Source organism: Oryctolagus cuniculus, chromosome 1 (assembly GCF_964237555.1).
Source record: "Oryctolagus cuniculus chromosome 1, mOryCun1.1, whole genome shotgun sequence".
NCBI lineage: Eukaryota > Metazoa > Chordata > Mammalia > Lagomorpha > Leporidae > Oryctolagus > Oryctolagus cuniculus.
This window is the reverse complement of record NC_091432.1, coordinates 45,491,853-45,507,788: the sequence shown is the minus strand read 5'-3', so window position 1 is coordinate 45,507,788 and position 15,936 is coordinate 45,491,853. Positions and strand designations below refer to the sequence as shown.

The window sequence follows — 15,936 nt, the reverse complement described above, 5'->3', positions numbered from 1 at the left end:
ATGGCTAGGCTTCCCGAAGACTGCAAGAGACTATGGATTCTTTTGGGATCATGTTCTAGAGTGATGTTCTCAGAGGCCTTGGATGGCAACAGAGAATCTGAACATTTGAGTCATAGTGGAAACAAGGGGCCAAGTCTAATGGACAGGAATTGGTGGCCAAAGTCAGGTTATAACAAACAAATGCATATACCAGATCATCTCAGGATCTGACTAGGGGTCTCCTTTTAGGGTTGGTTTTCTGATAAATGATTGCACCATTGCTTGATGCAGATCATAGGACATCTTGCACTTACATTCAGGAGACAGAGGTCATGATCCCTCTTGAGGAATTCTGCATTTTGGCAAAACTACACTCTTTCCATGCAAAGAATATTCTAAAGTAATATCCCTTTTTTGGGCAACTGCTTAAAGTGATATCCTTTTTTAGTGTGTTCTCTAACACTTCCCTTAGTGAGTGACCAGCCACTCTGCTGGTTTACTCTGGAAGTTCTAGATAGTTTTGACAGTGAGTGACCCTCCTATCTACTAGGCCAAATACACTGCGACTGGGTCAGGCTCTGTCCTGTTCTTGAATCCTGTCTTTGCTGTACCATTATTCTGCCTTTAAACTCAGGAGGAAGAGATACAAGAGGCTGGGTATTTCCTGATTACTTCTGTTTAAATTGTTGACAGATCTATGTAAGTGTTAGACCAAACTCGGATTGGACTCAATGAACCCAACAAAAGACTTGGTGATGAAAAAACAAAGAGGTTTATTGTTCTAGCCCCAGATAGGGTCCACACCTCCAAACTGTCGCAGTGGTTTTCTGACAAGGACCCCTCCTGTTTCCTTTGCGGGGTTGATATAGGGTTTTCAGAGACATTCCATACATTATAGCACCATTCAGCAAATCATCTCATTCCGCGGGAAATTTAAAGACCCTCTCTTAAAATCGATTAGTGCATCCAGCGGTGGGAATGGACCTAGTAAAGGTGGTTGGATGGCTTTTGGGGTTGATGCTTTTTAAAATGATTGGCTAAAGTATAGGGTCTAGCCGCTAGGGTGTACGTGCCAAACTGCAGGGTTTCAGGGTGTTATCAATCACCTTAACTGCCTGAAAAGACTCCTGAAACTTTAGATATTTCCCTGCTATCTGCTGATTGGCTATTGCTAGGGGAGCTTATCGCAAAGGGAGCTCATTTTTCTTTTTTTTTCAGGAGCTTTTGGCTTAGGGTTCAGGGCCCGGTCAGGTCCAAGTTACAAGATGGAGGCCTAGTCTAAAATAGCTGCGCCTTGATCCAGGCTCAGGTTCTTCATAAGCACATCAGGCAGCACTGGGATTGGCATTAAAACTTGTAACATATTTAATTTTGAGTCTTTCATTGTCTCCATGGACTCAGTAATGATTTTTTAATTAAGCTTGAAAGTTTAACAAAATGGAAGATTTCTTTGTTCCCTTTCATATAGCAAATGTCAAATAAATAGTATTTCAAAGAAATATAAGACAACTACCATACAACTAATGTACTCAGATCTATTCATTGACCACTTACTGTAGAAAAGGCTTCTGCTGTCTATCTTCGATGCATAAAGAATGAATGATTAAGTCCATGGCTGCTTAGATAAATTCATGAACAAAGGTAAGACAGACTATTGCTGCAGATTTGATACCATATTTATTTTGGATCTGCAGGCATTCTTGGAGAAAATGGAAGGCAGTGTAGAAATAGTTTTTGAAAGTGAATTTGTATAAACTCAGCATGCTAATACCAGTGACAGAAAATGTAATTCACTTTTTTGATTCAGAGTTGTTTGTTCCCTTTTATTGTTACAAGATCTAGCAGGGGGGAAGGAGAAGGCAAGATTACATATTAAGTACCTTTGAAAAATTAGCTTTTTGCCTTCATATCCTTTTGCCTTTGTATCTGTCAGATATACTCTTATTATTGTAGAGATTAGGGATTTTCAGTGTTGTTAGAAAAAGCTAAATATATTAAAAACAGAAGCAAAGTTCAAAAGGGAAACAAAACCTTCCCTGAAAATAGCTTCCATCATATTAAAACGTATGTTTTCCTTTGAATTGAGTTTTGTGGGTAAGCTTAGCTCAGCTTTGTTGGGTCAGATCTGGAAATTGCCAGAATTACCCTAAGGCAAACTCCTGGATTTCTAGGAAACTTGGATAAATGCAGAATTGCCTTTTGGATCATTTAGTTTTTAAGAAGTTCCCTTCTAAAAATGATTCAGATACAACGAGGGTTCCAAGATTTTACAGGCAGGCACACTTCCTGTCACAGATAACCTGTTTTAGGACACTTTTAGAAGGGGTGTAGATCTAGTTCAACTAGTTTTTGTTTAAGTCAAAGTCATACATCAATCCTACATTATAGAAACTAAGAGAACTATAAAAATGAAGTAAAGATTGTAAATGTTAAGTTGTTTTTTCTATCTTTGACCCATATAGGGGGTCTTCAGAAAGTTCATGGTAGGTATGAATTGTGAAAAATAACTATGCACAAGTTTCATATTTTATGCACCAAAATGAAATCACATTTTAATTCAAGTTAATGAACTTTTTGAAATGCTCTCTTGTATGCTTTGGCCACTTGACCTCACCAAACTCTTGGAGTGATTTTAATCTGTTTCTTAAGTGATTCCCAAGAACTCAGGATAGATTCTAGAGACTCTATGATTAGGCTGCAGTTTAAAATAAAATATGAATTTTCAGAAGATCACGCAGATAAGAAGGAGTTACAGAAGCTTATATTTAGCCAGAGTAAACTCCTAGTTCTTTGGGGGTTGATCATGCTTCATGTGCTTTGTCTAGGATCCTATTTGTCTATGATTCTTCTCTTTGCTATGCTCAGAGAGGGCAGATAGGAGATACTTTATATATATATATATATATATATATAAAAGCCTGGGGGGAGAAGATGGAACAAATGACAAAAGTAAAGGATAGAATATTGTGGATATGATTTCCAGAGGATGGCTCTGTTATGAGTAGTTCAGACAAGTGTGTGTGAAATGCTGACAGCAGTCATCATTCTCCAGCTTGAACCATTATTCCAAAAATATTGGCTTGGAATTGTCCTAGTTGGATTAAAGATTGAATTGATCCTCACATGGGGAAGACATGGGGGCATAAATATGATTGAGAAAGCAATGAGGAACTATTGGATGAACCTTTAGGAAACGACCTGGATGAATTACTCTTTATTATGGATATGACAATAGATCATTCGAAAGCACTGTGTTTAGGCTTTTTTATTTTTTTAAGATTTATTTCATTATTTGAGAGGCAGAGTTATAGAAAGAGAGGGAGAGATGAGAGGTCTCCCATCTGCTGGTTCATTTGCCAAATGGCTGCACTGGCCGGAGCTGGGCTTATCTGAAGCCTGGAAAGAGGAGCTTTCTCTGGATCTCTCAGATGGGTGCAGGGACCCAAGTACCTGGGCCGTTTCTTCCTCTGCTTTCCCAGGCAATAAGCAGAGTACTGGATGGGAAGAGGAGTAGTCAGGACAGGAGCCAGCACCCATATGGGATACTGGCACTGCAGGCAGAGGCTTAGCCTACTATGCCACAGCACTGGCCCTTAGACTTTTTTTTTGTCCACCATATTTTTAAGGGCAAACTGAAGGTGAATATATGAAAAGTGATTGGGAAAGAGAATTGGAATCATCTCATGAGGCGCTATTATGGGAACCTGTTTGTGTCTAGTGTCATCAAGAGTGGATCTGAGGACAATACAACCTCAAATGTGTGAATACTGATGTTGCTTAGGATGGGTTACATTACAAAAGTAAATCTAGGAGTAAAAAGGGGAAGAGATTTCCTGGCTCAAGCCAAGAAAGACATTTCAAACATCCATAGATAACCAACACAGATGTGACTATCCTTGGAAGTTAATAAGCATCCCTCCACTGGAGATGTGCAGACAGAGGGCTGAGTTTTTTATGAGGACAATGAAGCTTTGTAATTTCCTTCAAATAGGAGATTTGAAGACTATGATTAGTGCTAGCAATCGAGTGGCCTCAAAAAATAATAAAAAAAAAGTTATTTTATGAAAACCTAATCTCACCTGGGAGTTTGGTTACCTCTTCTGAACTTTCTCTGCACACCAATGTGAACACTTGGAGTCTTCTGGGTTTTTTCTGATCTGGGCAAAGTAGAAACTCCAATTGCCTTTTTTTTTTTTTTTTTTTTTTTTTGCTATCCATAGGTCCCCAAAAGAACCAATGATTTTCTAACATTTTTTATAATATATATGAGTTTTTTCTTTTTAAAATGTATTTATTTATTTATTTGAAAGGCAGAGTTATATAGAAAGAAAAGGAGAGAGAGAGAGAGAGAGAGAGAGAGAAAGAGAGAGAGATATCTTCTATCCTCTGGTTTTGCTCCCCAAATGGCTGAGATGTCTAGGCCTAGGCCAAACCAAGGCCAGGAGCCAAGAGCTCCTTCTGGGTCTCCCACATGAGTGCAGGGGTTCAGGGACTCTGGATATCTTCTGCTGCTTTCCTTAGCACATTAGCAGGGAGCTGGGTCAGAAGTGGAGCAGCTGGGAGTAAAACTAGCACCTATATGGGATGCTGGTTGGTGCTGCAAGTAGAATCTTAACCCATTACGACGCAGTGCCAGCCCCGACTTTCTAACTTTTGAACATTGAAATTCTAGTTAGTGTGTGAAGAACAGGGAGACGATTGTGGGAAATAAATGTGAGCACGTTGGAGTTCCTGTGCTCTTAAAGCACAGGCGTTTCTGAACACCCATGAGGCTCTTGAGATAGTTTAATGTCTCATTTGGTGTTCATTAGACCATGAGAGCCAATATGTCTTTAATTTAGAGTGATTTCACCTTGTGTAAAAACCACACACAAAAACCAAGATATAGATCGTAATAAAAATCAGTGAAATACTCTACTTTTTTTTTCTTCTCTTCCTGCTTGGATATTTTTCTTGTTGCCTTATTAGGACAAATGCAATTGAATTACATTAACTCTTGTTTGCAGCTGAATTATGCAGAGACAAGACTTAGTCAATTGGAAAACTGTCATTGTGAGAAGACCTGCCAAGTGAGTGGACTGCTCTATCGAGACCAGGACTCTTGGGTGGACGGTGATCACTGCAGAAACTGCACATGCAGAGTAAGTGTCTTTGTAAACAAACAAGATAAAAGCAGTTCTAAGGAGATGGGTTCACTGATTACAGAGCAAGCTGCTTCTTTAATGTAGGATGGTAACTCTCAGAAGTATTGTCGTTTTACTTAGCACCACTAGCAATCTGAACAAACGTAAAGCATTGCTGGAAAAGTGTCATTTCTTACATAAATACTTGGAAATTAAAATCTGCTTTCCCCTGACAGCGCGTAATTCTGCTCCAATATTGTTATTAAGGAATTTATTGTTTGGAATTGGGAGTTTGGGGTATATAGAAAGAAAGAAACTGCTTTGATTTTCAAACAACCTAGTAGTTAGATTTATTCACAGCTTTTCTCTGCTAGAATAAATTTCAGGAGGGAATTAATTAGTCTCTAGGTGCTTCCTTTATGTTGTGCCAGGTATCCGTGATCCCTTTCAGAGAACTGCAAGATGTCCCTTCTTACTCCGCTGGCCCCCACCCCTGCAACCTTTCAGGGTATTCATCATTTGTATATGCCCTCATCTTTTTCAGAGAATTACATGAGTCCCTCTAAAAAATTAGTATGTAAACCTTGTCCAGTTGAAATTACTTGATAAATATCTGAAAAATGCCATTGTTTGTCCAGGAAAATACAAAATGGATTGTTAGAGCCTCAACAATGATTGACAGGGTCTGCAAAAGGTGTTATTTATGTTTTCTGTAAAAATAGGCTTTTTATTTTCTGCCTAATCTACTTAGCCCACATGGGCAGGTGGGATGAAGCCAGCGATGTATATCAGAAAAGTAATTGAGGTGGCACGGGTTCATTTGGGTGGGAGAAAATACTTGATTTGTGGTCCTGGAACAAGCTTGGAATAACTCACACTGCTTCTGTTTCCCCAGTGAGGCTTCTGGGTGGAGATGTGAACCTTCTCCACAATAGCAGCTTTCACAGGACACTGCTGAGAACTTTCTCCCCATATTTCCTCCCTCAGAGTGGTGCTGTGGAATGCCGAAGGATGTTCTGTCCCCCACTCAACTGTTCCCCGGACTCCCTGCCCGTGCATATCACTGGCCAGTGCTGTAAGGTCTGCCGACGTAAGTATTTACCAAGGGTCAGGGTGGGCCTCTGTGCTTCGGGATTTGTTTTTTGCCCCTGTTTTTCAGGACCCAACTGATTGACATTGGTGAAATGAAGTACCGGAAGTTAAGGTAGAATTTAGTTATGTGATAAAACGAGCCACGATGTTTTAATCATTTCAATGTGGCAGACTTTGAACATGAGCTATTTTTATTACCCATCCTCATATTAATCCTAACTGCTCTTCTTCTCCCATTCTGGATAGGAGGAACTTGTGTTCATAGGGATTAAGTCATTTGTCCAGAGTCAAACGACTCGGTGGAGTTGATGTGTCAGATCACAGCTCCAAAGCTCCCTGTGGTTAGGTTCCTGCATTCTGAAGGGTCAAGTTAATGGCCCAGTTTTGGGTTTTGTCTCTCTGAAATTTTGATCAGATTCTTACAGGACCTGTTGTTAAGACTTTTATGATGACAATGCAGGAAACTTAGGTTTAGGGACATTAATTTACCAGGGTCACAGTGCTGGTAAGGGGCACAGGTGAGATATAAATCCAATTCTTTTGACTACAAAGCCTGCAGTCTTGTCTTTTCTTTTTTAAATATTTATTTATTTTGAAAGTCAGAGTTAACAGAAGGAGAGGAATAGAGAGATCTTCCAGACGCTGGCCCACTCCTTAGATGACCGCAATGGCTAGGGCTGGGACAGGCAAAGCCAAGAGCCAAAGACTTCACCTGAGTCTCCCATGTGGATGACAGAGACACAAATATTTGGACCATTTTCCAGTACTTTTCCCAGGCCAGCAGCAGGGAGCTGGATTGAAAGTGGAAAAGCTGGGATGGGAACCAGTGCCCATAAGGAATGCCAGCATTGCAGGGGGCAGCTTTACACCGAGCCACAATACCAGCCCTGCCTCTAGTCTTCATCAAAACACATGGTGTTCTACAGAAAATGAGAGATCTGGTAAAAAATGTGGAACCTTATGGATCCCTCTCAAGGTCATTTGTTTACTGAAAGAAGCATACAGATGTCAGTGTGTTTTCAAAGCATAGTATGTCTTTTGTCAACAATAGCATGTCACTTAATACGACAGTGGAAGTGGAGAGAGTCTGGCCATCCTAGCCCAAATATTTGTTGAACTCTTTCAAAGGAAACCTTGGAAAAGTTCTTCTTTTCATGGTTGTCATAGCAGGCCCATTGCTCTGGAGGGTGAACCTGGAATTGTTCTAAAGAGAAGAACCTTCTTGTGTCTGTTGTGAGATAGCTTTGGGATGCGATGTCTGGCAATACCAACAGCTCAAGTGCCTGGATGTAGAATTTTTGTTGGATACCATGGAGGAAAGATAGTTGGCACAGATTATTTTTTCTAATTGTGAAATTCTATATAACAATCAGCAGAGAAGGAAATTGAATTACTGTTAATGATTTGTGTAAAAATCTGAGATTCTTATTGTCATCATTTTGAGTTCCCTGGACTGATCTCTTAGAAGCTGTTGTTTGATGGATCCTTCAAATGAAATATGTTTTAACCTCTCGATGAACTCTTTTAATTATAAAAGCATGGTGTTTATTGTATAACATTTGAAAATACAGAGAAAAATAAATAGAAAAGTTCATCCATAATGCCACCACATGGAAACATTCATCACTGAAATTTTCACAGATTTCATTTGTCTTTTAAATTTTTTGTGTGTACAGAAGTAATCATACTGTACAACTGTATATCCTACTTTGGTAACTGATTTTCTTTCTTCTTTCTTTTTTAAAGAAGGTTTTTGTATAAGGAATACAAATTTTATATGTACAGCTTTTAGGAATATAGTGTTTCCCATTCCCACCCTCCCACCTCCACTCCCATGTCACCTCTTACTCCCTCTCCCATTCCATTTTTCATTAAGATTCATTTTAACTGACTTTATAAACAGAATACCAACTCTATACTAAGTAGATATTTCAACTGTTTGCACCCTCGCAGACACACAAAGTATAAAGTTCAGTTTGAAGAAAAGTTTTACCATTAATTCTCATAGTACACCATTAAGGACAGAGGTCCAACATGGGGAGTAAGTGCACAGTGACTTCTGTTGTTGGTTTAACAATTACAACTCTTATTTTTGATGTCAGTGACCACCACCGAGGCTCTTAACATGAGTTGCCAAAGCAATGGAAGCCTTTTGAGTCCACAAACTCCATCAGTATTTAGACAGGGCCATATGCGAAGTAGAAGTTCTCTCCTCCCTTCAGAGAAAAGTGTATCCTTTGATGGCCCCTTCTTTCCACTGGAGTCTCACAGAGATCTTTCATGCAGAACAGTTTTTACCACAGTGTCTTGGCTTTCCATGCCTGAAATGATCTCATGGGATTTTTAGCCAGATCTGAATGCCTTAGGAGCTGATTCTGAGGTCAGAGTGCTGTTTTGGGTGTTTGTCATTCTATGAGTCTGTTGTGTGGACTGCTTCCCATGTTGGAACTTTCTCTCTTTTGTAATTCTATCGTTATTTTCAGACACTTGGTCTTATTTATGTGATCTCTTTGTCTTTTAATCTTATCTATATGATCAATTCCACATTTAATATGATGACTTTGTCACATAAGATGGGATTGGTGCCACTCAGCTTAATGGGATTTGGAGTCTCATGGCAAGTTTTAGCTTTACCCTTATGGATAAGTCTGTGGGAATGTGTGCCGATCTATACAGCTCCTCTCTTTCTCATTCCTACTCTTATTTTTAACTAGGACCCATTTTCAATTGACTTAACACACCTATGATTAATCCTGTGTTAAGCAAAGAGTTCAGCCAATGGTATTAAGTAGAAAAAAAAGAATAAGAAAATAAAATAAAACAATAAACTGTTCTTTGACAGTCAAGACAAGGGCCGTTCAAGTAATTGCTTCTTGTTATGTCAGTTTCAGTTCTACAAGTTACCTTTTAGGTGCCCTGTTAGTTCTCACAGATCAGAGAGAACATAAGGTGTTTGTCTCTTAGAGACGGACTTATTTACTCAGTATGATGTTTTCCAGATTCATCCATTTAGTTGCAAATGACTAGATTTCATTTTTTCAACTGATGTGTAGTATTCTATAGAGTACATGTCCCATATTTTCTTTATCCAGTCTTCTGTTGATGGGCATTTAGGTTGATTCCATGTCTTAGCTGTTGTGAATTGAGCTGCAATAAACATGGAGGTGAAGATGATTCATTTATTTGCTGATTTCATTTCCTTTGAGTAAATTCCAAGGAGTGGGATGTCTGAGTTGTATGGTAGGACTAGATTCAGATTTCTGGGGTATCTCCAAACTGTCTTCCTTAGTGGTTTTGCCAGTTTGCATTCCCAGCAAAAGTGAATTAGGGTACCTTTTTCCCCACATCCTTGGTGACTGATTTTTATCACTTGAGTGTATTGCTATGCTTTTTGGAATTCTGTATAAACCTAATTTAATGAACTTCGTAATTCTCCATTGTTTGGCTTTTACATAACTCTTTAAAAATTAATTAATTTATTTGAAAGGCAGAGTTACAGAGAAATAGAGAGAAAAAGAGAGAGAGAGATCTTCCATCTGCTGGTTTGTTCCCCAAATGACTGCAATGGGTGGAGCTGGACTGGTCCAAACCCAGAAGCCAGTAACTTCTTCCAGGTCTCCACATGAGTATACAGCCCAAGCACTTGGGCTATTCTCCTGTTTTCCTTGGTGCATTAGTAGGGAGCTGGATTAGAAGTGGAGTATCCAGGACTTGAACTGGCACCCATGTGGGATGCTGGCATCACAGGTGGCAGCTCTACTTGCTGCACAATGGCACTGGCTCCTTGCATAACTTTTTTTAACAACCATTTTCTGGTTGTTGGATAGATATCAAAGCTGTTTCCCACTTTTAGCTATTACAAATTACTTTTCAATAACATGTTTTTGTACATAAGGCACATTTTTATATTTTATATTTCCTTAAGATAGTCTTCAGAGTAGAATTACTAGTCAGGACTGGCATTTTCAAGGTCCTTGATACATATTATAAAATTGTCTTCTTACTAGATGCCATTTTTATTCATTCTAATTCATTTGAACATTTAGGTTTTAAAAAATATTTCAGGAAAGTTACTGAGTTTTACCAAGATGTTGATACACATGCTAACTAAAACACTGGTATGTTTTTTGCCCTTTAATAGAATTCATAGCAATTTAGCAAAGTAGCACTAATTTTCTCAGCAGCTACAACTGGTAGCTTCATATGTTCAGAGTTTAATAAAGTAGTAACATGAATAAATTATTGAGAACGCTACCCAAGAGAAACTTAAAAAGAAATGATACAAGGTACCTCTGGTAATTAAAAGGCTGAGAATCCCGGGCCTAAAGGCTGTTATTTCTTAGAGTTTCTAATAGAAATATGTACTAGGCAGCTCTGAGTCCTGGTGCATGCAGTAGTGATGAAAGAGCCCCCTGCTTCAGAGAAGCACACTTTGGAGTCAGAGATGTAGTTTGCATTGTGTGGAGTTTTGAATCCATAATGCTAGACTCAATATGAACTAACACCCAGAGAAACCTGATGGGAAGGTGGTAGATGACCCCATGGAGGCCTAGGATGCTCCCTGGAGGAAGAGGAGCCATGGAAAGTATTTTTAGCTTTTAGAAGGTAACTATGGTAGGTTGAGGAGTGATTTAGAGGAGAATGAGGAAAGATAGAGCAGAGCTCTAATGGTTAATAGAATTTCTAGAAATTTTCCAAATATCTTTACATCAGAAAGATGGTGGAGAATATTTACTTTGATTATCCCTTTTGATATGATAATTATGTGAGGTTATGCATATTACTTTTTAAAAAAATGATTCATTTATTTATTTGAAAGCATTACAAAGAGAGAGAAGGAGAGTCAGAGAGAGAGGGAGAAAGAGAGAGAGAGGTCTTTCATCTACTGGTTCACTCTCCAGTTGGCCGCAATGGATGGAGCTATGCCGATCCAAAGCCAGGAGCCTTGAGCTTCCTCCAGGTCTCCCATGCAGGTGCAGGGGCCCAAGCACTTGGGCCATCTTCTACTGTTTTCTCTGCCACAGCAGAGAGCTGGATCAGAAGTAGAACAGCCGGAACTCGAACTGGCACCCATATGGGATGCCGGCACTGCAGGCAGCAGCTTTACCTGCTACACCACAGCACCGGCCCCTGATGCGTATTATTTAGCTTGCTTTAGGCATTCCACAATCTACGTATTTCAAGACATCATGCTGTATACCATAAATAGGTGCAATTTTTAATTTGTCAATAAAAAAGTAATAAAACATTTTTAAAAAGAAAAATATGAACATTTGTATTGCCTATAAATAGCACATAGTTAGGTCTTGCTTATTCAGTCTGACAATCTGGATTTTTTGTTTTGATTGGGCTGTTTAATGTATTCATATGTACTGTTATGTATATAGTTGAAATCACTGTTTCTTGAATATTATTTTCCTTTGTTTTAGTTCCTTATTTTCACTTAAAAATTTTCTCAGACCTTCATCAAGTAAATGTTTTTTAAAAAGTTAATTAATTAAGCTTATTTGAAAGTCAGAAAGACAGGAATAAAAAAAAAATCTCCTGTCTATTGGTTCACTTCCCAAATGCCCACAATAGCCCAGAGTTGGGCCAGGCTGAAGTCAGGAGCTAGGAACTCAATATGAGTCTCCAATATAGGTGACAGGAACCCAATCAGTTGAGCTATCTCACTGTCTCGCAGGGTACACCTTAGCAGGAAGCTGGAATTGGAAACTGAATCTGGGAATCAAAGCTGGTCACTCTGATAGGAATTGTAGGCTTCTTAACCCACGGCTTGGCTGCAGGGCCATGCTGTTTTAATCACTTTAATATATGAGCTCCTTTAATCCTCCATGAGGGAACTGTTATAAGGATCCATTATTTTAGATGAGGCCACTGAGGCACAATCAAGTTACTAATTCTCCAAAGCCTCATAGTAAGAATCAGGGCTGGAAGCTGATCCCAGAAGGTAAGGCTCCAGACCCCATGCATTTAAGAACCACACTTTACTGCCTTTGTAAATGCTTGTGGAATGGGTTAATGAATCAGTATCAAGTTTATAGCAGTCAGAACCAAGTAAGCTACTCTGTAAAGAGAAGGCAGCCCGGAAGCATCATCTGAGCTCTGTGTTCTTGGCCTCCCCAATAGGTGACAGACATACGTATATCTATAACGATAGCTATAGGTAAAAATTGATAGCTAGAGGAATATCTCACAAAATAATGTGGCTGCACAAGGCTTTCAAAGGATTTGCAGGGGTTCATTCCGTTTTAGATGCTCACCAAAATCCCCAAAGAAGTATTTCTCTTCCACATCAAACATCTTTTCACTGGACCTCTTGTGCCTCCCTCCTCTTCTTAGGATGCCTCTTTCCTATTAGGCACTCTGCAGGACAGTAGTAAACCAAGAGAAACAGTAAAGGTGATCCCAACACTCACCAGAAGAGCGCTTTCCCAGACAGATCACCACCGCCCCTTCCCCACCAACCTTCACCCTATGCAAAGGAGGAGGCGCCTTTACCTTGAAATAAAAATGTCTTGCTGGTGTTGTGCAGTCCAGACACCTGGGTGACTCCAAGGGTGGTGTTCACAATGTCGAGCTCCGTGATGATATCCATCTGAAGGTCAGGGTCCATCCCGAAGCCCATTACTGGAGAGGAAGAGAGAACTGTTTCAGCTTAAAAGGCAGACTGGCAGCAGCAGTAGCAGAGCAGAGATTACAGAGGTGTGCTGTGGCAAGAGATACTGGGGAGCCAGTACAAGTGTCTGGAGACTCTCTCCCTGGAGAGAAAAGGAAAGTAACTATGCTCTATCACCCAGGGGTAGTGGAGTTTCTTTCCCCACACCTGTTCCCCATTATAGATGACTAATCCTTTCTCTGAAGCCCTTGTGTCAAATCTATTTCAGAATTCAGGATGCAGCATGGATTAGAAAGGCAACATGGCCTACATACCACATATCAAGCAACATCCCCAGCGAAGTCTGAATCAGCACCCCATAACCAATACAATATTTCTTTATAAAATTACTTATTTTATTAAAAGGCAGAGAGACAGAGACAGACAGAGAGAAAGCATTCTCCCATCTTCTGTTTCACTCCCCAGGTACTTGGAACAGCCAGGGCTGGGTCATGACAAAGCCAGAAGATTTATTCTCACATGGGTGGCAGGGACCTTAGTATCTGACACATCACCAGCTCTCTCCCAGAGCACACATTGTAGAGCCTGGAACCTGGAGCAGAGCCAGGACTTGAACCATGACAGTTCAATATGGGATGCAGGCATGCCAACTGGTGGCTTCAGTGCTATGCCAAATACCCTCCCCAAGTTTCTTATATATGGACCAATTTTTTTTCCTAACATTCTCTCTGGGTTTAGGTTGGGGGTGGGGCAGTATTCTAGGGACGCTAGTGAAAGCTCTTAATCTGATTCAGACGAGAGGCACCGATATCAAAGAACAGATTGTTTTAACTGCTGACTTAATGTTTATGCATTTATCATAAATGGCCTCAAGAAGTTTAACACTTACAGATGAGGTCAGTTTTTTTTTTTTTTTTTGACAGGCAGAGTGGACAGTGAGAGAGAGACAGAGAGAAAGGTCTTCCTTTGCCGTTGGTTCACCCTCCAATGGCTGCTGCAGCCGGTTTGCTGCGGCCGGCGCACCACGCCTATCCGAAGGCAGGAGCCAGGTGCATCCTCCTGGTCTTCCATGGGGTGCAGGGCCCAAGCACTTGGGCCATCCTCCACTGCCTTCCCGGGCCACAGCAGAGAGCTGGCCTGGAAGAGGGGCAACCAGGACAGAATCCGGCGCCCCGACCGGGACTAGAACCCTGTGTGCCGGCGCTGCAAGGCGGAGGATTAGCTTACTGAGCTGCGGCGCCGGCCGAGGTCAGCTTTTTAGACATAGGAAAGAACTTGGTCTAAGTATCTGTGTCGTAGTGCATTGCCTGAGAAAACTAATCTGTCCTGTGCTGATGAAAAACTCATTCAGGCTGTATCCAAGAAAAAGGGCATTTTCAGAGTGGAAGGATCAGTTCTTGGTACTAGGAAATTTTTTTAAAGGCAGAATTACTGAGACTGAAAGAGAGAGAGAGAGAGAGAGAGAGAGATCTAGATCGATCTTCCACTCAATAGTCCAATCCCCAAATGGCTGGAGCAGCTAAGGCTGGGCCAGGCTGAAGTCAGGAGTTTAGAACTCCATCTGAGTCTCCCACATGAGTAGCAGGGGACCAAGTACTTGGACCATCTTCTGTTGCTTTCCAAGGTGCAGTAACATAGAGCTGGAACAAAGAGCTGAGACTTGAGCCTGTGCTCATATGGGATGCTGGTGTCACAGGTGGTGGCTTAACTGGCTGTGATACAGCTCTGGCTCCAACTGGGATATTCTTGTATCTGTTCTGGAGGCATCAGGAAAAACTCAGGAGAGTCTTAACAATTCCTTAGCTGTGGACATAATGGGCTAGGAAGTAGTGCAGTAATTCCTTGCATCAGTCATTTGTTGAGTGTCGGCTCTATTCAAGCCATTTTGAATATACCTAGCTGTACATTAAGATATCCTGGTGAGATGCTTAAACTGGAGGTTCCCAGGGCCCTACTTAGATCTACTCAGTCAGAATGTATAGACAGTGATGTGTTAAAATCTATATTTTTTGTGTAGGCAGATTTGAGAATTACCAGAGAAGGAAGGGAGGGGGGAGAATCAAGAATCAAGAGGGAGTTTCAGCTGTGGAAAACTGCATTCGCAAAGGAATTGAGGTTGAGGTGGCAGAGGTAAAAGGCAACACAGGATCTTTGCAGTTGAGAAGTAGAAATAAACCTGCACAGATGATTAGGGCTGGATGATGAAGATTGTATTCTATTGAAGTTATCCAGTAATCATTACTGAAATCCCTCTCCCAAACACTCTCTCAACTCTGGGTATAACAATGAGCACATGTACATCAGTTACTCTATGTAAAATACTGTGCTAAGCCATTTTATATGAATTAAGTCATTTAACTCTTCTAACAATTCAAAGTAGTAGATTTTCCTATTAACCCCATTTTACAGATGAAGAAGTGAAACAGAGGAAAGAACTTGTGCCCGGTCTCTCAGCAGTGGTGGAGTAGAAATAAAACCTGGGTATAGTCTGGCTCCAGAGCCAATGCTTTTCAACTATATGTTCTACCTCTTACTCTGTAGTCTTGACAACAATGAACAATACTGTATAACATGAACGCTATGTAAGATACAGAGATCTCACATGGAATGGGATAGTTAATTCCATCAGAAACTTGTGTGTGGAGCTGGTGTTGTGACACAGTGAGTTAAGCTACCTATGAGGTCAGCATCCCATATCTCAGTACTTGTTTGAATTCTTTGTGCTCAGCTTCTCATCATGCTCCCTGCTTATGTGCCTGGGAAAGCAAGAGATGATGACCCAAGTGGCTGGCCTCCTGCTATCTATGTTGGAGACCCAGAGGGGGTTCCCAACTCCTGGCTTTGGTCTGGCCCAGCCCTGGCTGTTGCCATTTGGGGAGTGAACCAACAGATGGAAGATCTCTTTCTCTCCCTGTCTCTCCCTCGCTCTGTCACTCCTTCAAATAAATAAAATAAATTTTAAAAAAAGTAAAAAAAAATTGTGTGTGTGTGTGTGAGAGAGAGAGAGAGAGAGAGAGAGAAGCTCTACAAGCATCAACTTAGCAAGGTATTGACAATGAACAGGAATTTTCTAGGTGTACAAGTTAAAAAGAACATTTCTGCCAGAGGGAATTCCACTTGCAA

At 40.6% G+C, this 15,936-nt stretch overlaps 1 protein-coding gene across 3 annotated transcripts in view; it reads left to right on the top strand.

The window, feature by feature from the left end:
- Nucleotides 1–15,936, top strand: part of NELL1 (neural EGFL like 1) — a 1,048,233-nt gene that overhangs the window by 236,621 nt on the left and 795,676 nt on the right. For all 3 annotated transcript variants that reach the window (XM_002708986.5, XM_002708985.5, XM_051825007.2), the window contains 2 exons: nt 4,986–5,120; nt 6,090–6,192. In XM_002708986.5, the coding sequence (XP_002709032.3) occupies nt 4,986–5,120; nt 6,090–6,192 (238 nt within the window). The remainder of the gene's footprint in view (nt 1–4,985; nt 5,121–6,089; nt 6,193–15,936) is intronic.